The sequence below is a fragment of the Giraffa tippelskirchi genome, chromosome 6 (assembly GCF_054371585.1).
Source record: "Giraffa tippelskirchi isolate mGirTip1 chromosome 6, T2T-mGirTip1v1.2.pri, whole genome shotgun sequence".
NCBI lineage: Eukaryota > Metazoa > Chordata > Mammalia > Artiodactyla > Giraffidae > Giraffa > Giraffa tippelskirchi.
Window position 1 is genome coordinate 75169143 of NC_137280.1, and position 25204 is coordinate 75194346.

Genomic DNA, 25204 nt, shown 5'->3' on the forward strand with positions numbered 1-25204 from the left:
TCAGGCCACCCCGCATGGCTCCCGCTGGAGGTGCAGGCAGGGAAGACCCGAGACCCTGGTGCCCCGCGAGGATTCCGAGGGGCGTGCGCCCTCTGCTGGCCACCTGGAGGCCCCGCAGGTGCCTGCCCCCATCCACCCGCCTTCCCTGGGAGCGGGCAGCTGCCATGCCTCTCCCAGCTGCGCACCTGCTCTGCACCCCTGAAGCGCCCAGAGGTGCCCCCCTGTTGCTCTGCTGGCGAGACTGAAGGGGGCAGTGATGTGGCTTCACTGCACCCCAAGGTGCGGTGGTAGCCCTGGCCTCCAAGTGCAGGGTCCATCAGGGGCCATCTGGAAGTCTGGCTGTGATGCACAATGTGGCGAGTCTCCAGCCAGAGGCCCGATAACAAGGTGGACAGACAGGCGGGGGTCAGTCCAGCTCCTGCTCCCCACTCCCTGTAGTGGGGCTGGAGCAAGGGACTGCCAGGGACGCCAGGGACAGCTGGCAGGGTTTCCTGGGGCCTCAGGATCCTGGGCTCCAGGGGTTGGTTAGCCCCCAAGGACACTCTGCAGCCCATCCTTGAGCAGAAAGGCTAGACCACGGAGGGGCCCTGGAGCACCTGAGCCAGCCCTGGGGGTCCGGGGCAAGCCAGCACAGCCTTCTCGTTTCGTACACACACTCCCCTCTAATCTCAGCTGTCCCCGGGGCCCAAGGTGTAGTAGGCCTGTTGTCGCAGGAGGTAACCGGGGCCTGGGGAGTTGTGTGGGTGCCCGCAGACCTAGATACACCCCACCCCAGACCCTTGGGAAGACCCAGCCTGGGGGGGCAGGCCAACCCCACACGCCCTCTTCCCCAGGTCCCTCTTTGGCTGCCGCGCAGACCTGGGCCCTGCAGACCCACCCACCCACGGAGAACACTGGATTCTAGCCTGTTTCCTCCCCATTCTGCCTCCAGAGCCCCAGGAAATATTCCGGAAGGAGGGTCAGCTTTTCCTTGGGCTGAGCAACAAGTCCTGGTCGGACTGCAGGAAGGCATTCGTCCCCGGAAGCCTCTGTCTGCCTGCCTGTGAAGCGGCTCAGCGTGGCCGTGGTGGGTGCGAGGCTCAAGTGCTGGAATGTACCTGGTCCCACCCAGCTCCCCGAAGGCAGCCCCGTGGGCTCTCAGTGTCCAGAAGGAAGAGATGGTCTCTAGCCTCGGTTTATTTATGTATCCCACAAGTTTGGGGGAGGAGGGCAGAGAGCACCCCAAAACGACTCTTCCCCTGGGGTCCCACAAGTAGCCTGGTGCCCGCTGAGCCTGGGCCGTGGGCGCTTGCCAACAGAGCGGCTGGCCAGAGGCATCGGGCACCTCAGGGAAGGAGGTGGCTGAGGACCATGGCCCCCAGGGTGGCCAGGGCCCCGGCACTGAGCCTGTCAACGCCCACGGAGTTGCAGAGGTCATGGAAGCAGCAGAAGATGGGGTGGGCAGCCCCGATGCTGTCTGGGTCAGTGGCCTCGCAGGAGCTGGCACAGGTGCTGGTCACCACGGGGCTCTCGTTGAAGGGGAACTCTGGAGGGAGGGCAGGCGTCAGCAAGCAGTCTCCCAGCCCCCGCCTTCCCTGGCCGTCCCAGTCTGCGCTCTTCACTTTGTGCTTCCTGCCTCCTCCCAGGACACCCTAACTGCCCGCCGGCCTGGAAGTCACCCGGGCCCCTGCTGGGGTCTGCAGCGTGGCCCTGAGGTGGGAGCTGGGAGCCCAGGCTGACCCCCGTCTCACCTGCCTCCACCGTCACCAGTGTGGTCTTGCAGGCTATTGCATCCGGCTTGCAGTAGGTAATGTTCTTGCACAGAGGAAGGGCCGTGGGCTGCTCACAGGTGATGCAACTTAAGGCCTCACCTGGGGGAGGAGGAGGGGCAGGGGCAGACCCTCATCACCCAGCCCTGAGGCCCACCCTGGGGGTCGCAGGAAGGGCCGGAGAAGAGGCTGGGGTGGTCCAACCCCGGGCCCTTCCCCACGGGTCCACCTGGAGCGAGTGTCGGCGTCCCTCCCTGGGGGAGTGCCTTGCCCTGCCAAGCCCCTTCAGGCCTGGCCTCACGGCTTAGACATGACCCCTGCACCCCCACCTGAGCCTCGGTCTCTCTGCCTGGAGAGCAGGCCATGACCCCTGCCCCGAGTGGAGCCAAGCTCAGGACTGGAGGGCTCATCAAGGGTCAGGGCAACGAGCCCAGTCGGTGACCCCCTCTCCGCGGCGGAGGTGGGCTGGGGGAGGACCAGCACCGGGCCCCCCACCGGCCAGCCGCACCACCCCTCTCACCCAGGCGCACAACCGAAGCCGCGGCGAGCAGCAGGGCCAGCAGGGCCGCGGGGACGGCCATCCCTCCAGTCGAGTCGAGCGGCTGCGGTCTCCGCCGGCCGCCGGTGGGGATTTATACCCAGCCCTTGGGTCCCCACTCTGGGTGGTGGCAGGAGCCGCCCGTGAGTCAGCGGGGTGGAAGCTGGGAAGGCAGCTGGCGGACGCGTGGCTGCCGGCCCTCGGGGCGGGAGCCCCGGGCACTGGAGCCAGCCGGCCCCTCCCCTGGCCGCTGCACGGGAGCCGCGGGCTGCCCGTCAGGCTCTAGCCTGGACTCGGGTCTCTCCCAAACCCACCCAGGCCAAGGCCCATCCCTCCAGCCCAGATGTCCTCTGCTGGGCGTGTACCTGATCCTGCCTGCTCCCCCCACCCCATCCGAGCAGAGGTCTGGAGTCAGTGTGTCAGGCCGGGTGCGGAGGAGGCGAGTGCCTGGCGAGGCGCTGGGGTGGCCTGGACCCAGCAGGCCGCTTTCCGGCTGCCGAGTGTGGTGCCCCAGGCCCATATCCCCAATGGTGCCCTCATCACCGCCAACCCCTTCCTCACAAATGGCTTTTAGACCCGGGCCTGAGCTTCCTGTTCCTGGCCCCAGATAGCAGGGCTCCCGGACCCGCCATGCCACCCACCTGCCACTGCACGCTGCCCCATGTCCACCCCTGCGCTCTGCCTCTCACCCTGCCGCCTGCCTCCCCCATGCCAAAGGCCTGGGTCCCGTTTGCTGTCCCAGCCTCTGATTTCTCTGTCCTCTGAGGGTGCAGTGGGTGGATGTGTGGATGTGTGGATGGACGGGCGGATGGATGGTGGATGGTTGAGAAGACAGACGGCTGGGTAGGTGATGCTTGAGCGAGTGGATGGGTGGAGGGAGGAATGAATGGATGGACAGTGCATGGGTGGTGGGTGGGCTGGTTGGAAAGGGAGGGGGAGGTGGTGAATGAAGGGGTATGTGCTGGGTGGAGGGTGGGGGTGGGCAGGGAGTTACATCCCGGTCTCAGGGCAGGGTGACGTGCTGGGAGGAGCTTGGGGCTGGCACTCGGGAGGCCAGGTTTGAGTCTTAGTTGTGCTGCCATCTCCATGTGTGACGTTGGGGTGACTCTTCTTCCTCCAGACTGGATTTCTGTTTCTGTGATGAAACTAGGGACCCAGGGCAGTTGGAAGGGCAGAAATGACCTGGCCTCGTGGATGGGGAGGTGGTTGCAAGGAAACAAAGGAAATTGTTTGCAAAGGGAGGACCGTGGTTAATGCAGGTCAAACGATGGAGTCACACACAGCAGGCGTGGGCCCAGAACACAGCAGGGCAGCCCTTCCCTGGGGCCTGGGCCGTGAAGGCACTGAGGACTATGTGAGTGGAGCCAGGAGGGTCTGGTCTGGAGCCTCAGAGACCGGGTGGTTCCTGGCACTGCCAGTCTCCTGTGTGACCAGATCCGCTCATGAGCTACCCTGACCCCCTTCTTTTAGGTGTAAAGATGGCAGAGGACCACCAACCCAGGGGGCAGCTGTGAAAACTAGCTAGTGAATGTCGCAGTGGTGATGGATGTGGAGCAGCGGCCAGGTGGGCTGGTCTGGGCTCCAGGCTGGGAAACCCTGTGGGCCGACGGGGCAGGCTGCCTGGAAAGCAGCATTGAAGGAGCCGGAAGACCTTGGAGGTGGAAATGGCAGGGAGGGTGCTGAGGGGGGGCGGGTAGTGACCAGGATGGACACACCATCTTCCCATGTTTGCCTGTGGGGCTATGTGTGTGTGTGTTTACCGAGTCTCATGCCTGGGTGCACAGTTGCTTCAGTCGTGTCCAACTCTTTGCGGCCCTATTGACTGTAGCCCACCAGGCTCCTTCTCCATGAGATTCTCCAGGCGAGAATACTGCAGTGGGTTGCTATGCCCTTCTCCAAGGGATCTACCTTACGCAGGGATTGAACCGGGGTCTCCTGCATTGCAGGCGGATTCTTTACCAGCTGAGCTACCAGGGAAGCCCTTACTGAGTCTCAGTCCAGGCTTTAAGGCTTAAGTGACCCACAGCCATCCTTGTTTTTGTGAGAAACATGGGAAGAGCCAGGTGGGAGGCCTGGTGGTTAACTGAGGGCGGGGTCTCCGCCTTGACAAGGTCAGAGCCCAGAGATGCGGCCCCGGGGGTGGTGTCTGAGCATTCCTGGCCTCCTGGCTCCTGCTGTTTTGGGGGGTTTGTCCAAGGTGCTCTCCTGGCAGCAGGTCTGCAAGAGTCCTGCCCCTGGGGACTGGCTGGAACTTCAAGTCCTGCCCGCAGGAACAGGAGGTGTGGCGTTCCCAGGGTCCCAGGGACAGGAGGCCCCCGAGGCTGCCTGCCTCCTCTCCTGCAGGTGTGGGGCGCCCTCAGAGGGACCCGACCGTGCGTCCGGCGGCTGCCTCCCTCCATCCAGGGGCAGGAAACCCTTAAAGGGGGTGACGGACAGTGGGGGCTCCCCTGCCTCAGGGCTGTGGGCTGGAGGGGCACCTTGTGGTGCAGAAGGAAGGCCGTGAAGCCCCGTCTCAATGTGACTGGAGACTCTGGGTGCTGTGTGCACCTGGGGCCGCAGAGCAGCTTCTGGAGCAGGGCAGGGCAGAGACCAGGGGTGGGTCCCAGGGCACCCAGGGTCCATCTCCTGCCCTGCATCCCTCCTCAAGTGCCCAGGCCTGTGCTCATAGGGCACAGAGAAGGGGATATGAGAGGCCTGTGGGGCGGGGGCTCCCTGGGGAGGCGGCCTGGAGGCTTTGGGGCTGGCCTGAGGCCCAGGGGAGACGGAGCTCCCTTCTGCACTGGAGCTTGGGCTGCCCTGGGCGCCAGGGTGTGGGGCTTGGTGGGGGCAGGGCTGGGGGCTTTCTGGGGTGGGCCTGGAGAGGGCCTGGAGCTCACAGTCCAGTGCACCCTCTCTGCCCTCTCTGCCACACGACGCAGGGGACCCTGTCACCACAGGCCTGACCTGGGGTAAGGCCTCGTTTCGGGCCCGGGCCAGTGAGCCTTGGGGGGGTTCATGGAGTAATCCCAGGTGCTGGGCCACTCTTGGCTCCCCTGCCTACCTTCTGCCTGGCCTGGCCTGCCATCCTGTACCCAGCCAACGTCTCTGCCATTCAAGGGCGGTCCTAATGCCCCCTCCTCCGAGAAGCCACCCCTGATCCAGCCCTGGTGGATGTGGTGTGCCCCCTACCTGTGGGCCACTTCCTGTCCTGCCACAGCCAGGCCCCCAGAGCCAGGACTAGTGGGTATGCAGGTCTAGTGGGTGTGCAGGACTAGTGGGGGTCCCAGGACTAGTGGGTGTCCACGTCTAGTGGGTGCCCAGGACTAGTGGGTGTCCAAGTCTAGTGGATGTCCCAGGACTAGTGGGTGTGCAGGTCTAGTGGGTGTCCAGGACTAGTGGGGGTCCAAGGACTAGTGGGTGTCCCAGGACTAGTGGGTGTGCAGGTCTAGTGGGTGTCCCAGGTCTAGTGGGTGTCCTAGGACTAATGAGTGTCCAGGTCTAGTGGGGGTCCCAGGACTGGTGGGGGTCCCAGGACTGGTGGGTGTCCAGGTCTAGTGGGGGTCCAGGTCTAGTGGGGGTCCCAGGCCTAGTGGGTGTGCAGGTCTAGTGGGTGTCCCAGGACTAGTGGGTGTCCAGGTCTAGTGGGGGTCCCAGGACTGGTGGATGTCCCAGGACTGGTGGGTGTCCAGGTCTAGTGGGTGCCCAGGACTAGTGGGTGTCCAGGTCTAGTGGATGTCCCAGGACTAGTGGGTGTGCAGGTCTAGTGGGTGTCCAGGACTAGAGGGGGTCCCAGGACTAGTGGGTGTACCAGGACTAGTGGGTGTCCAAGATCAGTGGGGGTCCCAGGACTAGTGGGTGTGCAAGTCTAGTGGGTGTCCAGGACTAGAGGGGGTCCCAGGTCTAGTGGGTGTCCAGGACTAGTGGGGGTCCCAGGTCTAGTGGGGGTCCCAGGACTAGTGGGGGTCCAGGTCTAGTGGGGGTCCCAGGACTAGTGGGTGTCCCAGGACTAGTGGGTGTCCAGGTCTAGTGGGTGTGCAGGACGAGTGGATGTGCAGGACTAGTGGGTGTCCAGATCCAGTGGGTGTCCAGGTCTAGTGGCCCCCCTTATGCAATCACAGGGAGATGGAGGGCCCACAGACAGATGGGGCAGTGGAGTAGCTGAGAGAGAGCCTGGGCCGGGCAGAGGGTGGTGGGGAGATGGAGGGGCTCAAAGGGCCGAGGGGGACACAGCCTAGGCTGAGGAGCCAGAGCTGCAGTAAGCAGCCCTCCCCCTGTCCAGCGAGCAGGTCTGCTCCCAGAAAAGAGATTCAGGAGGCCTGGTGCAGGTGTGGGCTGTGATTCTTCAGAGGCGCTGGGGGCTGGGCTACACGGGGCTGTGGGCCGGAGTCTAGAGATGGAGGCTCAAGAGTGGGGTGAGCAGGAGGAGGGCACTGGCCAGGCCACGGGGGCCACAGAGGGCGGGCGCCCCATCCACGTTGCACAGGTCAGTGTTGCAGCAGGACACAGGCCGGGTCCAGCCGATGCCATCCACGTCCGAGGGCACGCACTTGCTGGCACAGGACTTGGTCACCGTGGAGTCCCCCAGGAAGGGGTACACTGGGGGCACAGGGGCACCAGCATCAGGCTGGCCCCCGAGCCCCAGCCCAGCCGCCTCCCGCAGCACGCACTCTGCCTCAGCCCCTCCGTGACCCAGCCCCTTCTTCCTTCCACCACCATTGCGCCAGGGGCACGCGGTGACTTGTTCAGGATGCCTCGAGGGGTGAGGCTGCTCCGTGACTCTCCAGCAAGGCTGCAAGAGCCTCCCATTCCAGGAAGGAGGGTGAGGAAAGAGGGAGGGAGCCTGGCTGCTTGGACCAAAAGCTCTTTCTGGAAATGACAAAGGTGGCAGCTGGGCACACAGGGCCTGGGCAGGAGGCAGCTCCACCCTGGGGCCCTGCCCACCCCGCCCCACTGACCTGTCTCCAGGGAGTAGAGTGTGGTCTTGCACATGGTCTCGTTGGCATTGCAGATGGCGATGGTGATGCAGCTAGACACGCTGATGGGCTCAGGACAAGTGTAGCACCGCAGGGCGACCACTGGGGAAGGAGCAGCCAGGGCCGGTCAGGCAGGCCTGCCCCTCCCAGGCCTTCGGACCCGGGAGCCCAGGTTTGAGGGGGACAACGCCACTGAGCCTCCAGTTGCCCACCGACCCAAACCGCAGGAAGATTCAAGAGCCGCAAGCTGGGTCCCTGAGACCTGAGGCAGAGTGTGCCCCTGGGGATTGGGCTCAGCCTGCCGGCCAAGGCCAAAGCTGAGATGAAGCCGTGTCGGGGAGGCACGCGGTGGTGGGGCTGCACCCACGGCTCTGTAGTAAAGGGCCCGGCAGGGGCCGGGAGGACCTCACTGCAGCAGGTCACTCCCCACCCCTGCGTCCTCATCGGCAACATGCAGGCCCCCAAGTGCTGCAGGGGGATTGGGGATCGGGCAGGGAGGTGTATGGGTGGGCTGGGCCTGCTGTGTCCGCTGGGGGAAGCTTAACAAGGGAGAGGAGGAGAGCTGAGGCCCAGAGGGACCCAGGCGGGTCAGAGTGCGGGCTGGCGGGCTGCCCCCTTCCCTCCAGCGCCCATGCCACAGGCAGACCCCCGCAGCCTGGCCCTCTGCCCCCACTGCTGTTACTATGTCTCCTAGGACACTTCCGTTTCCTCCTGGGCAGGACCACCTGGCTGGTGCCCACCCCACTAGCTCCCCCTCCGGTTGGGAGTGGGGCCGTGAGGGTCTGGGCGTCTGAGACCCAAGTCCCCCAGGATGTCTGGTCTGCTTCCCTCTCCGCCCCCTCCCCAGTGCCTCCCCAGGGTCTCCACAGCATCTCCTGAGTCCTGCCCCGGGAACTACGGCCCCGGAATCTGGGAATGTGACTCTGACCTTGCCTGCCTACCCCAGCGGAGAGCCCATCCCTGGTGCCCACGCCCCCGATGAAGGGCCATTCCCCACAGTGGGCACCTGGGGCCTTGGCAGCCAACCAGCCTGCCTAGTCCTAGCCCTGGGAGCGGCGCCTCCCGCTGTCCTCGTCCTCACCCTCCCTGGGCCGCAGGCGCCCCTCTGTCGGTGCCCCTCCACGCCTGCCCCCCACGCCCTCCTCACCTCCCTGCTTTCTGCCTCTCCCTGGCCCCCGCTGCCCCCTCTGGCCGCCGGGCACCCCTCACCGAGCTCACAGCAGGCAGCCAGCACCAGTGCTGGCAGTGCCAGCCGTGTCCCCCACATGGTCTGGTTCCTGCAGCCCGTCGGTCCTGGGCCTGCCCCTCGGGGATGGGAGCACCCGTGCAGCCACCGACCAGTTAGCCGAGCAGATTAGGGGGATCAGTTCCCCGGGTGGCGGAAGTACGGAGGCCCGCCCCCCGCCCAGGGGCCCCGCCCGCCTCCACCCAGGACCCGCGTGGCTCTCTTCGGCCCCTCCCTGCCCCTTCCTCGTTCCTCCGCCTCCCGCAGTCTGGGCCTTCCCTGCACCCTCGTGACCCCCCTCTTATGGTTGGGTTCCCCCCCCTCTTCTGTAACTCCCTCGGGGGTGCTCTGACTTCTCCCTACCCGACAGTACTGCCCCTCAGCATGGCCTCAGCCTGCCTGGAAGGGAGCGGCAGAGGGGGGCTCCCCTGACTCCCGCCTCTGTCAGGGGCCTTGGATGCCCACTCCTGTATGCAGCGCCGAGTCCTGGTCTAGTGGTTGTGGGTTCGAGTCCTCCCAGGGTGCCCAGGCCCCAGTGCACGGTGCCTTTGAGATGGTCACATGGGGCGTCATGATGGGGAAATAGTTGCCTGGACAACCAGCCAAAATGTGCTGGGAGGCTTAAGGGCACAAAGACAGCAGAAGTGCTGGGTCAACAGAAAGATCCTGGGTGGGTGGGGGGAAGGGGGTTGCAGGGGGACCGAATCCTGTTGTCCCCTCCAGGGGCCAGCATGCCTTGGTGGGAGCCCCTGGCCCCGGTGCAGGTCAGCGAGTTGACAGGATGGGCCTGGCCCAGGCTCAGAAGGGGGAAAAACGGATTCCGAGTCGGATTCCGGTCCTAGGGTCAAGCAGCTCAAGGCACTTCGCCCCCGCCCCCACCCCCCCCCCAGCCCAGAGCACTGCACCTCGGCCTCTCCCAGGTCTGCCCTGCCTGTGACCCTGCCACCCCCTGCTGGGCCCCATGCTGCCCCAGCCAGCGGGTAGGCATGGGGGAGGGCTGTTGACAGGCCCGGTTGGCCATGGACTCACCCTGGCTCCACCACAGCCCCTCTGGGCTCCTTCCTCCTCTCCCACCGGGTCCAGATCTTGCTCCCCTCCAGCTCCACCCCTGCCTTCCTGCTGCAGGGTTTCCTTCCCTCCTCGTCCTGTGGCTGAAATCCTGCCTGGGAGCCCCCCACCCCACCTGATGGCCCCCAGTGGCCTTTTCTAGTCCCAGGGGCAGCAGCCCCATGTGGGCTGTGGTCTTTAATCCCGAGACTGGGAGCCCTGCGTCTCCCTGGGCACCAGGGTGGGGAGGGGCGCCTAGCCTTCCCTTAACACTCAGAAGGTGTCAGATGCCGGCCTGCCGGACCTGGTTCCTAACACCACAGCTAGCGGCGGTGTCAGAGTTTCAGATGCAGGATGAGAGGCTGTCGCAGCGAGTTGACAGGCTAGTCACTTGGAAGGGAGGGCTGGGCAACGGCCAAGATGGCAGCCGGGCCTGTCTGATTCCGCCCCTCCCCAGGCCGCAGCTTGATGTTGGGTGCGGCTAAAAGGAGCAGATAGCACCTCCCACACCCGAGCTTCCTCCTGGGCCATTCTTCCAGTGGCTGGCCCAGCCCAGCGCCTTCTGTCCTCAGACCCAGGGACCCCACCTGTCCTTTTCTTCTGGAACAAATCTGGCCGCTGCGCATTAGCTCCTCCTAGAGTTTCTGCCTGACCCCCACGGGGAGACAGGCTGAGCCTTTCTGAAGTCGCATCTGTGCACAGGGCAAGGAGGAATGTGCCCCAGCCAGGGTCTGCGTGCTCTGCTAGGAAACCTCCCTGCTAAGAGGCCTATGCCCTTCCCTGTTCCTCTAGGAGCATTGGGGTCAGCCTCTAGGTCAGCCAGGGTCAGGGGTCAGAGTGTGACCAGGGTCAGAGTGTGACCCGAGTCAGTGGTCAGAGTGTGACTGGGGTTAGGGGTCAGATGTCACCATCACTTTGTCTGGGAAGCCGTTGTGTCCTTACAAAGAACAAACTAGACAAGCAGGTTAAAAAGGCAGGGAGCAAAGGTCAGTAAAAGAATTACTGTAACCAGCAGTCCAAGCAGGAGTAAGAACCAGTAGCAACTTTGATCTTGGTACAGATAGAGTCAACACTTGGGTTACCCTCTTCAGGAATGGAGCCATCTGGAGTGGTCATATTTTTTGATGTATTTTTCTGTTAACCTAGTGTTATTGATGTAGGTACAACAGATCCAGTTAGAAGTAGTTGAGGCCTGTTTTGTCCGTTTTCCCAGAGCACAAAGTGAGTGCCTAATTTCTGATCTCCACCCTGAATTCCTTTGAGGGGGTGTTGAAGGGCAGCAGCTGTAGTGGCCATGATTTAATCCTTGTAGAGGCACACAGCAAGTGCCAGTTTTCAGTCAGCAGGGCCCCTTCACGGCCATAAGTTGACCATGGTTTGGGGGCATTTCATGACCATTTTGTCCCACGGTGCTAGGAATGCTTACTCCCAGGCCTGTCAAAGATTCACTCATGGCCACTCAGCGTGCTGTTTCTGGACCAGGCCCCGTGAGTAGCAAACGTCTCTGGACCACACCTGTCTTACTGGCCTCTTGGTCCAGGGAACTAGCTCCTCTTGTTGCTTCTTCTTATATCTGGAGTCACACTATTACAATCATTGATCTCATATGGAACTGTATACCATCATTTTATCAGTGGCTCAGTCACACACTTGGTAATGTAAGAAACAACCCTTTTTGAAACAGGCAATATAGAAAACAATATAATAATATAAAATTATATTAAATACATTTATCATTTATAGTATATTAAATATATTAAATTCTGTTAATAACAAAATTGTTTACCTAGTTAATTTCAATTTAATCTTAGAAAGCCCCCTCCCTTTTTAAACAAATCTTGAAGAGGTAATATTTTTGCATAGGCATCAGAATGAAACCATAGCCCTCTGTAATGACAGGAATAAGAAGGCACGTTTAAAATCTCACTGCAATTCAATAGGCAAAGCAACTTGGTTGCTGCTGTGACATATAACATTTTAAGAGAGTAACTAGAACTATGACTGATAACATTCTACCAGGACATGTCAGATCTTTATGAATTTCATTTAATTGTTAGAACATCTGTATTAGTAACACCTACCATACAATCTTTACTGTGTAACAACAGTTATTCACTTAGAGAAAATAACAATGAAAGATTTCAAAGGCAGTTCAATATCTTAAGAAAACTTGTACCATGTACAAAACTCTTTTATCAGGTTCTACTTTCCAAAAGCCTTTTTTTTTTACTTTCTGTATCCAATCACTTTTCCCACTCAGAAACAGTCACCTGTGAGCCAGACCTACTTTGTTTTTCCTTAATAAAATGCAATTTCATTCCTCATACCCTGTTTACCAAAAACACACATCCTCCTCTCTTTAAGGAACCAAGAACTGACCTTTATCTTAGCATTCCATAGATTGGAGACCATAAATACCAGTGATAATTTCTAAAAACCTTTGCTTTCTTGTAGAAAACATCTCAGGGTGGCACCAACCATTCTTCATTAATAGTCCAAAATGTCTTTAGTTTTTCGGTAAGAGGAAATTAGTTTTCAGTAATCAGTGTTTCAGAATCTTATTTTATTTAGAAATCACCTAGCTAGTCAATAAACTTTTTCATCACTTAGTTTAGCACAACCCTAGAAATTCAGGTTACCAAAATCTGGACAGTTTTAGACATTCCTAAACAATAATTATTCTTAACAGAGTTTATCTAAAAGCTCCAATCTCATTTGCATTCTTTCCTTAAAAGTTTCTTCACTGGAGTTATTTTCCTTTCTGACAAACTTATAATAGATATAACAAAATTTTATTTAACTTATATTAAACCTAGCCACAATGAAAATATTATGCTTAATGTTAATGACTCTTAGACCTGTCTATATTAGATCAATAAACATTAATACCAGCTAATTTAATACTAATTTAATACCAGTTAATTTTATACTAAATACTTCCCAGTTTACATGAACCTGAAATTTATTTAGCTTAATTTTTCTTAGAATTGTTTCATTTGTAAGTGCTTACTTTTCTTTAAACCAATTGAATGGAGTTCATTTACAAATTAACCTCAGCAATATTATCTAAAGACAAAGACACATATTGAGACACACATATATACCCGAACAGACAGAGATGTCATAGTTTCTGATTGAGACTTAAAATGTCTCCTAGCCCCCTTTTTTCCCCTTTGCTTGAAATTCTATTAAAAATTACCTCAAAGCTAAAGTTTCAGGCAAGGTGGGCTGTGTATCTCAAGGACATCATAAGAGTTAACTTCAAGTTTTCTGTAGGTATATATTTTTTAATAAGCTTTGTGAAAGTCGCTCAGTTGTGTCTGACTCTCTGTGACCCCATGGATTATACAGTCGGTGGAATTTTCCACGCCAGAATACTGGAGTGGGTAGCCTTTCCCTTCTCCAGGGGATCTTCCCAACCCAGGGATTGAACCCAGGTCTCCCTCATTGCTTGCAGATTCTTTACCAGCTGAGCCACAAGGGAAGCCCAAGAATACTGGAATGGGTAGCCTATCCCTTCTCCAGTGGATCTTCCCAACCCAGGAATTGAACCGGGGTCTCCTGCATTGCAGATGGACTCTTTACCAACTGAGCTATCAGGAAAGCCCAACGTTTTAACAACCCTGTTGTTTTTAATTGCCTATGCAGAAAGAACTGATTTTGCAATTTCAAAAGAAATTTTGTTTCAGCTCATTTTCTCCAGAGTCTAAAGAATATTGTGGCCACACTCTTTTTTTCTTTCTGTGATCATGGTCTCGTAATTAAATTTAAATCAGAGAGAGTGCTCAAATTGACTCTGATAACAGGGGCAGGTTGACTGATAAAATCTTGTCCCAGCAGAGACTGTCTCTCAGGGGAGGTGAGGCCTTTGTCCTGTCAGAAGAATCTGAAGGAGTAAGGAAACTTACAGGGGTTTCCTCCACACCACTCCACCACCCCTGCCAGAGAGACAGGAGAAATTAAAAGGGAATTTTTTAGACTTTGAGGAGAATTTTTCTGATTCCTCAGGCTTTTGATTATAGGAGAAAATGCTGACCCTCAGTCCATTTTTCCATCCTGTGGCAATAAAGATAAGAGACCCATTTTCAGGTCATTTTTAAATCCCCAACTTTAAATAAAGACCAGGCACTGCTACAGTAAGACTTAAATTTTTCCTTTCTTAATACATCTGTGTTTCTTCTGGCTTAGAAAGGATCTGCCCATGTTGAATAGCCTGAAACCAAGAACATAGAGCTCCTAGAAAAGTAATCCAGCATCCAGCATACCATCCATTTAGGAGGACCGGAGCATCCCCTGAATTCCGTTTGATCTTATTGTCTGATGGGGTTTTGAGTCATGAATCCATCGAATCATGGCCAGACGTCTCTGGCCCCTCTCTGATACCCTGCGCAGGGTGTCCAACCCAGCATGGCCAGAGAAGGGCTTTTAAACCATTGCCATCATGTTGCCAGGGCTCTCCTCGAGAGAGGTCTGTTGTAGTATCACAGTCAGCACTCAAGTGGCCAACCCAACAGGCTGTCTGCCAAGGCCTGGAGTGAAGGGGAACTCCTGGAGGGCCAGAGGTGGCTGCAGTGGAAAACGCCACTGGTGTCAGGATCTGAGGGCTGAGAGGTGGAAGGATTTCCACAGAGGATTTCTGGGCACAGAGTAAGATGGAAATTAAGCAGAAGAAGAACCCCAAGTCTACCGCCTTGCTTGTGTGGAGTCAGGTAAATCATGTTTCCCAAGTTAGAGTAGGTAAGAGAAAAAGTGAAGCATGGTGCACAGGCCGGTGAGCTGCACGGGGAAAAGCTGCTGGAAGGCAGTGAGGGAGTGTTTCTGGAATCCTCCCTCTGGAAGGGGGAGGTAATTTTTCTACCCTAGGAAATAAAGCACGGCAGGTAGCAGGGTGCAGTTGGTGGAGGCAAGGGCAGGTGCCGAGCTCCAGCTCCCAGCGCATTACTCCTAACGTTGTTGAAGACACAGCCCTTGGGCATGGGGGGTGCTGGGGGTCGTAGTCTAGGCAAAGTGAGAGAAAGTGGGAGAGAGGAAAGAGAAGAGAGCCTGAGCTCCTTCACCGAGCTGATTAAGCCTTGCAGGTCTTGGGAAGAGAACAAAGCAGAGGGAATGTGAGTGCAAGCCAGTTCCCATGGGGGAGAGACAGAGAGCAAAAGTCAGAAGTCTCCAGCCAGCAGTGTGGGCAAGACCTGCAGCTTACCTTAATTCCCAGGTTGCAGCCCCCTCTCCGCCACCCCCGGGGTTTCGGCACCATTTGATCTCAGCGAGGCAGCAGCGAGCAGTGGCATGAAGCAAGATCTTAATTCCCTGCCCAGGAATTGAACCTGGGGAGCCTGAATGAAAACCAGGGATTCTAGCCACCAAACCAGCAAGGGTTAGAGGCTAAAAGCTGTTTTTCCCTGGATCTTTGCCCCTTGTGAAAAATGCATTTATCACGTGGGCAGAAACTGTAAATGCAGGTGCAAAGTTTATTATTAGAGACATAGTGCAGCAACAAGTGGGAGGACACATAGAGAAATGGTTTGTTTAGTTGAGATAGAAGCAAGGCAGAGATGCACACCCAGAGAGAAAGGGTGTGGGCATCCCCTCCAGTGAGGAGGAGCCCTGTACAGAGGCCATTAAGTCATTTCTATTGGTCAGTTCTTCTGGGTCTTTGTCTTCTTTCAGAAAGAAACCAGTTATCTGGTTTCTTTCCCCACACCTGACTTACCCTGGGACCCTCCCCTGGGATGCGCACACACCCGTCAGCCAAGATGGATCTTGAAGTGAAGGCTTCTGGGGGGAGCAAGACTCATTATGGTCTGGAGTTACCCCTTGACTTTTGACCCACAAAGAGCCTTTCTGTGCATATGTAGTGTCTCCCTTATTCCAAAAGAGGGGGAAGCAGAGATCCTTAATCCTTTACTCAAACAGGATTTTGCACATCTCTGTCCTTGCCATGACTATTGCCTTAAGGCATTTACAAGAGACAAACACTGACTACCTTGTTTCTGTTGATACTTTCATTTTGGAGGGCAAACAGGATGCTGACTGTAAATGCCTCAACTGGAGCGCACCTGTCTGTTGTCTCAGGAGATGCAAACAGGAGGCCAGTTGTGAATGTCTAACCTGGAGCCCACCCATCTCCTACATCAAGGCCTGCGAGCCCATTCCTGTCCCTAAACGTTCAAATGAATCTCAAAGCCTCAAAAGCTCAAGCTTCACCAGCACGCCAGCCTGCAGTGAGTAGGTGGACCTGTTGTCCTCCAGAGAGCCACAGAGCACAGTCCTCAGCTTTCCCATCTGTCAAGTGGGCCTCCTCAGCTTTCCCATCTGTCAAGTGGGCCTCCATCCAAAAGCAGTGGCTTGAGAGGCCTGCCTCCCTGGGAGTAATGATGGTCATGATCTTGACTGTTTGCTCGGGCCTGTGGGTGTTTGCCCAGTGCTGGAGAGGGGTGGAGTAGCTAGGAGCAGAAAGGCCGTTGCTATTAAGAGAGGCCCCATAATGGGTGCCAGCCCAGAAGAGCCCTCCTGAGAGCAGGAGCCACACCTCCTGGGAGTGACGTGCCAGGCAAGCCATTCTGCCAAAATGGGCAACGCACCGTGGGGGCAGCAGAGGTGACCGTCTGCAGGGGCCAGTCCTGCTGGCCCAGAGGCCCTTGTGTCCACTCTGGCAGCCCGAGAGTGGTTTTTGTCCATCCCTCTACTTGGTGGGCTCCTGTAGGCTGGTTGGTCTCAGACCCCGCCCCCCAGCAGAGCTGGTGTCAATAGAAAGCTGGGTGATGGGTGGGTTCCTGGGGTCCTGCTTTCTCTCCAGCCCCGTCAGCCTCCCCCAGGGGCCGGCTGGGTGAGCTGGTAGGTCAGTCTCGCTCCCAGGAAACCAGAACTGGGGCTGCTCCTGCCTCTCCTGCTTGGCTCCCCTCCCCTCCCCTAGGTCATCCTCTGCCCTGGGCCAGGGCTGGCTCCAGGGTCAAGACTGGGAGAACCAGGGTAGGGGACCAGCCAAACCAGACCACTGGGATTGAGTATACAGCTGGGTGGCTGGTGAGGACTGAAAGAAAGCAGATACACATATTCATCCATTTATTTACTGGCTTGAGGAGGTACACAGTGGGGGCCGTAGCCTGAAGGTGATTCCATGCCCCATAGTGGCAGGGCTTGGGGCATGGGCCTGGGAAGTGCCTGGACCTCAGAAGTGGACTGAAGGGGAAGGGCACCATCCGTTCATCTGTCCGTCCATTCACACCCCAGGGGGCTCCAGTGTGCCAGGCCCGGGGTGGGCACTTACACAGCCTCCCTCACTCTCACCGGGCCCTGGTTTGGTGGGCGCTATCATCCTCATTTTAACCACAGAACAGCTGAGGCTCGGAGATGCAAACAAGCAGCTCCAGGTCAGCCTGAGCGACAGGACCCAACAAACGGGCGGACGGGGGGGGGCAGGGATAAAAAGGAAAGAGGCCTTTCAGTTTCTCTGCACCTTTCTCAGAGGGTTAGAATCATGAAGAAATACATTTCATCACCACAAATCACCCGCTACAAAGGGAGGAGGAGAAGCAGCTGTCCGATCTCCCCTCTGGCACGTTGTCCACACCCGGGCACCAGCCACAGGGGCACAATGGGGCACCCACGCCCTCCTTACGTGACGGCGCAAGACCCGATTCTGTTTCTGGGTCAGAGCTGTGGCACCGGCTTCTCAGCCGGACTCCAGATGGACGGATGGCGCAGGAGCCTAAGGAGGGCGGTCCACGGAGGGCCGTCCCCTGCTCAGGCAGCCGCTCCTGGGACGCGCAGGCTGCTTCCAGACTTGAGATGCTGCCAAGAGCCGTGAGGACGAGCTCGGACACCGCCCGCCCTGAGAGGCTCTCGTTTTTTGGGGGGGACCCATGGTCCTGACACAGGGGGGGAAGGGGTCTGGGCCAGACAAGCCTGGGGTGCTTGGCGCCCCTCTGCCCTCCTTTTTGCTTTCCACCCCGGTCCAGCGCCCACACACAGGGCTGAACCGCTAGACTGTGGCATTTATGGCTTCTCACACCTAGTTCCAATGTTCTCCTTCTAAGCTTTCCTGACCTGAAGCTGTTATAATTACTTTACATGCTAAATTCCTCTTAAACTTATGAACCCACCTTCCCAGCTTCCCCTTTCTCTCCCAGCTGATGGGAGAAGCAACTGTATGGTGAGGTGGGGGTGTGGTGGGGGACAGGGTGCGGTGGGGGTGGGGCGGGAGTGCGGTGGGGGCGGCCAGAAGTCTAGCCCACCTTGGGCAGCCACTGCAAGCCTCTGTCGCAGTCTCCCAATCTGTGAAAGGGGCATGTGACGGCTTCTACGTGCAGGGCTGTGCTGGAGTGCTTAGGGCCCCAACTGCAGGGAAACTGGCAGCTGTTAGTTACTAACCTTCTGGACAGTCAGTCCCGGCAAGTTTACCTGTTTGATTTCCAAGGGCCCCGCTGGTGTTCCTGCCTTTGCAGAGCCACTTCCCACTAGGGGGCCGGGCCTGGGCAGGAGCGGAAAAGCTTCTCGGAACTCTGTGCTGGGTTTCTCCCCCAGCCAGGCCAGGCAGAACCCAGTCTGCAGGGGTGATGTGGGCAGACTGGTCCCCGGTGCTGGGGCAGTGCCATGGGTGTTGGCATGGGCCCAGGTCAGCATGGACAGATGGATGAAGGAGGCAGGAGTAAGCCCCCCTGCCCCCCTCCCCGCCACAGCACTCTCGGCTGCCACTGGATTCCGGCTCCCAGTGGCCCCAGAGCCCACATGGGGCCAGGCAGGGCTCCACTCCATTCTCACTGGGACCGGATTGGGGGAGGACCGGGTCTAGCCGAGGAGCCACTAGACCCGGAACAAAGCACTTGCACAAGCGGTCAGTGACCCAGCTTCCCAGGCCTCTCCTGCTGAGTCAGCAGAGCGGTCTGCCCGCAGCTGACCCCGCTATCAGCCTGCACGTGCAGCAGAGGGTTTGGTCTCCTCCCTGAGGTGGCCCACTCCTGGGGGGCTTTGGGTAGAGGAGCTGGTGGTGGGGTGGTCAGGCTTCCTCCCAGCCTCCTCCAGGGAGGGGTTCACACAGACTGGGCAGGGCACCAGGTTGATACCTGGGCTGAGCACTCCACCCTCCGCTCCTTCGGGCGCGGTCCTTCTGCTTCGTGGCCCTCTGAGAAGTCCGACCCAGCCCCAGCTAAGGACTTCCTGCGCTGGCTTCCCCAAAGCGTCCTGGTCCCTGACGTCTTGGGGTCTTGGAAGCTCTCAGGAAAGAATTTCCAGCACAGATGCCCCTGACAGGGGCCACGCTTAGCAGCCAAAGGCTTCTGAGTTCCAGGGACAACCCCCACCTGTTGTGGGGTGTGGGCTTTGCCAGCTGCAAGGCGCTCCTCCGCCCCTCCGCAGACAGACCGGGGCTTCCACAACCTGGAGGGGTGGGTACCCTTCAAATGATAAGCTTTCTTGGGTCCCCGGGCTTCCTTGGTGGCTCAAAAGGTAAAGAGTCTGCCTGCAATGCGGGAGACCCAGGTTCCATCCCTGGGTCAGGAGGAGCCCCTGGAGAAGGACATGGCAATTCACTCCAGTATTCTTGGTCTGGAGAATCCCAAGGACAGAGGAGGCTTGGGGCTACAGTCTGTGGGGTCGCAAAGAGTCAGACACGACTAAGCGACTGTCTTTCTGGGTCCCTGGAGATCTCGAGGCCCAGCGTGATCTGGGGGCAGCTGAGAGTCGCTCCCAGAGCTGAGGCAGGAGCGCTCCAGCCGGCGCAGAGCTCTCGCCCTCCCCGCGGGCAGGGTCCAAGTCGAGAGGCCGCGAACCCCCCCACCCCCACCCCGGGCCGGCTGGCGCGGCCTTGGGCACAGGGGCGAGGGAACGCCCGCTGCGCGCGTTGGGAACGCGGACCCCTGACCCTCCTGCTGCAATCCCTCCTCCAGTCTTCGGCCTCCCCGCCCCCGCGAAGCCCGCCTTCCCCTCCTCTCCGGCCAGCCCAGCCGCCCTCGCCCAGTGCGACCCCGAGCGTCCCCGAGAGGGCGTCTCTCCAGCCCGTGCCCTGGCCCCCGCGCGTCCGATGGGGTTGGGCGAATCCTCTCGGGCACCGGGCAAGAGTTCACTCCTCTCCGTAAAGGGCGCCCTCGGCCAGGCCTGCTCCGGGCTGGAGGCCAAGCTTCGGGTGGCTGCCGCTCAGCACCCTTCCCTCCTGACCCAAAATTAGCCCCGGGATCAGCTCTCAAGCTCCACCAAATATAGCCTTATCTGTCCGGACCCACGTCCTGCGCCGGGGCCCAGAGCCGGATCGGGAGGGCCCTCGGGGGCCTCTTCAGGCGGAGCTAGTCCCTCCCCTGCCAGGGCTGCCTGGAACGAGGGCACAGCCCAGGAGCCTAGGCCTGCCTCCCTTTGCCCTCCATCCCTCTAGGCCCTGGGCAGCCCTCCCGGAGCCCTGGAGAGCCTGCTTCCTGGAGCCGGCCCCCACCCCCGGGTCCCGATCGCCCCTCCCCCTCCAGCACACCTACAAGGCAGAGCGGGCAGAGGGCCCCTTCAAATCAGTGTTCCTGGGCCAACAGCACACTGTGCCCACGTCCCAGTCCTTAGATGAGGAGAGGCTTATCTGCCTTGTCAAAGCCAGAAGCTTGGGAGGTGTAGTCCCACATCAGCCTTTAGGAAACAGCAGATCACAAAGGGGAAGCAGACCCCAGGGTGGCTGGGGGAGGTCAAGAGTCCTGTTGCAGACAGTGCTGGGTGTGGCTGGGGGGTCTGGGGAGGGCAGAGGGTGGGTGGGGGGTGCAGGGGGAGAGGGTAGGGCTATGCTGCTCAGCGCTTTGCCCTCCCTGGCTTTAGAGCAGACCCCAGAGGGTGGCCAGGAGTATAAGGGCCAGGGCCAGGGTCGTGGGGGTGGCGAGGCCAGCACCATTACAGAGGTCATACTGGCAGCAGGAAGTAGTGGACGCGTGCTTGGAGTAGCCGTCGTACACGGTCTCAAAGCAGCTGGGCACACAGGACTTGCTCACCTTCATCCTGGTCGGGGTGTAGTCTGCAGAGCGGGGGGAGGCAGGCCAGGACCCTGAGAGGTGCCAACCCGAGCCTGCAGGGCCATTAGGCCAGGTTTCCCTCCGCCCAGGGCTCCCAGAAAGGATCCTGGAGCAGGTGGGAGCTCCCTCCTCAGCCTCCCCAACACTACCCCCCGCCCCACCTCAATGCTCCCCAGAGAGGGCTGGGGGAGCATCCCAGGAACTCACAAGTGCGCGTGGTCATGCAGTAGGAGACCATGGCTGGGCAGCGCATGGGGTTGAAGCAGTTCTCCCCATTGTAGGCACACACATGGCAGTCCAGAGCCTGGGCTGGGGCCGGGGAGGGGCCGCAGGGAGAGGGGGTCAGAGAACAGGGAGAGGCCCCTCGTCCAGCCCACCAGCCCCCAGATCCCATCACCTTCCCCAGGACAGAAGAGCTGGAAGGAGAGGTGGTCACTGGGATTTCTGCCACCATCACCCCCATTCAGCCTGGCTGACCCCAAAGGTGGGTCTGTCCATCCCTCTGTTCTCCACCCATCTTACCCACAGGGAGGCCCACCAGGGCCACCAGGAACAGGGTGAGCAGGGGCGTCATGGCCGGGGGCCAGAGGGCAGAGTGGGAGCAGGGATGTGGAGAGCAGCTGGTCCTTGATTCAACTCAGGCCAGGGCTGGGCCAGGGCACAGAGCGGGTGGGACAACCCCCTGCCCTCCGGGAGCTCCTGGTCAACTGGCGGCGCTGTATTCCTGCACAGAGGGGAACGAGGACGGGAGGTCATAGCAGGGCCTGAGGGACCCACAGGGTGCTTGGGCAGAGGGGCCACCCAGCTCAGCCTGGAAGGCTTCCTGGAGGAGAAGACACGAATGAGATGAGAAGGAAGCAGGGTGGGACACTCCAACGAGAGACACCAGTGCCTGCAAAAGGCCAAGACCCGTGCACACTGGAAGAGGCAGTGCCACAGCTGGGGTGGGGTGCCAAGAGAAGGCTGGAGGGGCCTTGAATGCTAGGCCAGAACCCACACCCTCCCTGGGGATGGTTGAGGCAGGGCCCCTAGGGAACTTGGCATCCAGCCCTCTCCCACCCAGGGCCCCGAGTACAAGGTGACTGGCCAGCGCCCTTGGGCCCTGGGGAGTGGGTCTATCCTCACTACTCCCCTCCTCTGTGCCCCTGGCATGTCCTTGCCTGGACCCCCACTTTCAGGGCCCAGCTGGGGGCCCCTCTCCCGTGAGACCTCCGGAGCCCTCAGCCACTGCGGGGCTGGCAGCGTTGGTGGGCTGCAGCTCTGTCCAGTCTGCAGGGGGCGCACTCTGAAAGGACTGCAGGGGGCCCTTGGTGAGGACAAGAACTTCCCAGCCGGATCTGCTGTTTGGAGCGGAGATGCCCCCTCTCCAGACAGGCTCTGGGCAGAATCCGACTACGACTTCCCTCCCTGCGCGGGGACAGTCCAGCCCCGCCTCTGCGCAAAGGGGGACTAAATCAAACTCTCCCCTTCCAGAGAACAACAAACCCGTCTTCCATGACCCATTTTCCGGGCGTCCCCCTCGGGGTATCCAAGGTCTGAGTAGGGCCGGGCCTGCAGCGCCAGCTCTTCCCCGCCCCCTCCCGGGGAGCCCCGCCCCCGAGACTGCGGTCCCAAGTTAGGGGATGACCTCAACCATGACCTTCATTCACCACACCGAGGCCCCGTTGCGCCTGGGACTCACCCGCGGGCGCCCTCCAGCCCCTGCAACTCGGGTCTGACAGCGCGGCCGTCCCTCCGTGCGCCCCGCAGTGACCACGCCGCGTCGCCACACCCGCGGCGGAGCCGCCCGTCGCCGGTGACCTCACTGCAGGCCCCGCCCCGCCCCGCCCGGCTAGCCCGAGGGCTCGTCCCTCCTGCGGGGCTGGGACCCCCGGGAACAGTCCATGGTGCCCAGGCGTTTAGGCCCTGCGGGGACACCCACGCGACGCTCAGACGCACGCGCACCGCGGGACACGTCTGGCCCTGCCTCGCTCTCTCTGCTTCCAGCGGCCGCAGCCCCTCACTCACCCCGGGTTAGGGTTACGTAGTCAGCCCCGCACCCCAGCAGCCCGCTGCGCCCCCTCCTTCCTTCCACTCAGTTTAACAGGGAAGGGTGGGGGTGGAATGGAGCCGACTTCGGGACCGGGCTTCTGGGTCCCCAACCTGGCCCTCCTTTACCTGCTGTGTGACCTCTGCAAGCTACCCAGCATCTCTGGGCCTCCTCCCCACACCTGGTCCCACCCACCGAAGGGTTAAAGCAAGTCTTGAAAGGAATCCACTGTTTCATAACTCCCTTAAATATTAATAATAATGTTTAATAATTAATAATGATGTTTAAGGCAAAATTTAAGATTTTTTTTTCTAATGTGAGAAAAGAATACATTTTCTTTGTTTTTTTTTTTTTCACTACAAAATAATTTATTAAAACACAGCTTCAGCCTCCTATATACAAGCGCACATACTCCTGACTACCCTAACTAGGGGACCCTTTTCTTCTCCCTTGCCTTGCGAACCTCTTCTATCAGATCTTTAAGATACTGGATCTCCTTGGCCAAGGAATCTGCCTTCTCTTTCAGAGCCTCATTCTTCTTTTCTAGCTCTTTACATTCACCAGTGAGGGCCTCCTGTTCTGCCCTCTTCTTCTGGCGGTACCTAGTGGCTGCTGTCTTGTTCTGCTCCATTTTCTTCAGTTTCTTGTCTAGCTTCTCACCCTTTACTTTTGCTGCTACCATCTTCTCTCCAGGAAGGTCGTAGGGTTTGGGGCGGGAAGAGCCACTGAGGGCACCTAAAGATAGCAGGCTCTTATTTGGAGAGCCCCTGGAGGTGGAGGGGCTATGCTGGGGAGAGCCCAGAGAGGAGTCAGGGCTCATACAGATGCCACTATCATTATCTGAGGGGGCATCCTCCTCCTTTATGCACTGAGGGACCACAGTAATGTAAGTGGTGGAGTCTGGCTTGCTATCTCCTTCAGAGATAACCACTTCACTGCTTAGCTCTAAACTAAAGGAATGATCTGGAGTGGAAGACAGGGCCCCTGGGGAAGGGGGAAGAGGTTGCAAGAAAGTGAAGGGGGCACCCTGATCAATTGTTGGTAAACTTTCTTGAAGATGGCCAATTCGGTTCACTATTTGGGGGGGCTCCTTGTTAGTCTCCTGGAATAGGGGATCAAAGAGATCACACGTGTCATCCAACGTGGCCAAGAGCTCATCTGGCATGGTTTCCAAGTCATCCATACTAAACAGGGTATCATTAAAATCAAACTCCTTCAAATCCATTTTCTCCACCATCCAATCTGTCCCAGAGAAAGCATCCTCCTTGCTGTTGTCTGAGAAACTGACCAACCCATCCTCAGCCAGCCGTTCGGAGGAGCCTGCCTTAGCCTTGTCGCAGGAGAACCCATGAGGTTTGAAGTGCTTGGCCACCTCCAGGTAGTCATCTAGGAGACCTAGGCTCTCTTCAGCCCCCAAATCCGACTGGTCGAAGGGGGACACGAAGTCCCTCACGAACACCTCGCTGCTCAGGAAGCTCGTCTCGGCCATGTTGCGAGGTTTTGGTGCTTAATTCGAGGAATGTGCTTAATTCGAAGGTGTCTTTGTCGGTTACAGCAAGGCTGCTGCTGAATGCCGTGAAAAGCGCCATGGCTTAAGCCGCTGGGGGGTTGCCGCTGCAGAGCCTGGTGCTGCTGCCGCCGCTGCAAAAGCCGATGCTGCCGCAGGCACTGCTGCCTCTAATACGCCATGGTGGCCGCGGACCCTAGGGGAGCGGGAGGAGACAGTGCGCACTTGCCCGAAGGAACTACATCTATGGGCGAGAGGAAGAAAAAAAATCAGAATACATTTTCTTTGACCCTAAACTTTATTTTTCTTTCAAAGAGCTGAGCCATTTTGGGGGCCCTAGGCACTGAGCCTCCAGAGGGAGGTGGGCATTCTCTCTGGATGGACTGGGATGGTTGGTCACCCTGTTTGCCAAATAGTCACTGAGGTGCCACAGGTGCCAGGTGTTGGGGATAAAACTGACAAACACTCCCAAATATTCTTAACATCATGAAGCTAATGGGGCATAAAATAAACACACGGGTGTGGAAACCTGTGTGTGTTGTGGCCTTCAACCTCAGATCATGATGAATTAAGGGTGTTGCCAAAACTCAGCCTCTGTTCACTGTTGCCAAATAGAAATGCAGAGACAGAGTTTTGAAAGTAGAAAAGAGAAGCTTTTATTGCCTTGCCAGGCAAAGGGGGCCACAGTGGGCTAGTGCCCTCAAGACTGTCTGACCCACCCTGGAGGGAATGGTGAGGAGTTTATAGTGTTCAAGGAGCACGATCAGCTCGTGGACGAGTATTGGATTGGCTGGTGTCAGGGTGGAGTTTCAAGCATCATCAACCTTCTGGTTTCAGCCAGTCGAGGGTCTATGTCCTTGTGGTCAGCAGTTTTCATCTAGGCGGGAGTTGGGGGGGTCTGCTTCCTGTAAAACAAGTTAGGAATGTGTGTCAGACCTACATATAGATCTTTCGGGGAGCTGGGAGTTTGGTAATTCTACTATGGGGCAGAATTACCGTCTTAAATGGTTACCAGTTCCCCAAGTGAAGTGAAAGTCGCTCAGTCGTGTCCAACTCTTTGCAACCCCATGGACTGTCCATGGAATTCTCCAGGATAGAATACTGGAGTGGGTAGCCTTTCTCTTCTCCAGGGGATCTTCCCAACCCAGGGATCGAACCCAGGTCTCCCGCATTGCAGGCGGATTC

The 25204-nt window shown here is 58.4% G+C and overlaps 1 protein-coding gene and 1 pseudogene across 9 annotated transcripts; both read right to left on the bottom strand.

Annotated features, from left to right (window-relative positions):
* Positions 1-1158: 1158 nt before the first annotated feature.
* On the bottom strand, positions 1159-22409 carry LOC145511183 (ly-6/neurotoxin-like protein 1). 8 transcript variants are annotated; one of them, XM_081504004.1, is made up of 6 exons: positions 22165-22409; positions 21006-21207; positions 20691-20792; positions 7221-7340; positions 1731-1850; positions 1159-1525 (listed from the first exon to the last, which is right to left on the bottom strand). In XM_081504004.1, exons 2-6 carry the CDS (start codon positions 21055-21057, stop codon positions 1326-1328), a joined length of 594 nt encoding a protein of 197 aa, XP_081360130.1. In that variant the 5' UTR covers positions 21058-21207; positions 22165-22409; the 3' UTR covers positions 1159-1325. The 8 variants fall into 8 exon arrangements, with proteins under 8 accessions (XP_081360130.1, XP_081360131.1, XP_081360129.1 ...); XM_081504005.1 differs by lacking the exons at positions 1159-1525; positions 1731-1850 and adding an exon at positions 6586-6861; XM_081504003.1 differs by lacking the exons at positions 1159-1525; positions 1731-1850 and adding an exon at positions 6586-7131.
* A 435-nt stretch (positions 22410-22844) lies between these two features.
* On the bottom strand, positions 22845-24284 carry LOC145511184 (cyclic AMP-dependent transcription factor ATF-4 pseudogene; annotated as a pseudogene). The gene has a single exon (XR_014057602.1). The product of XR_014057602.1 is annotated as a cyclic AMP-dependent transcription factor ATF-4 pseudogene (transcript).
* Between the last annotated feature and the right edge of the window lie 920 nt (positions 24285-25204).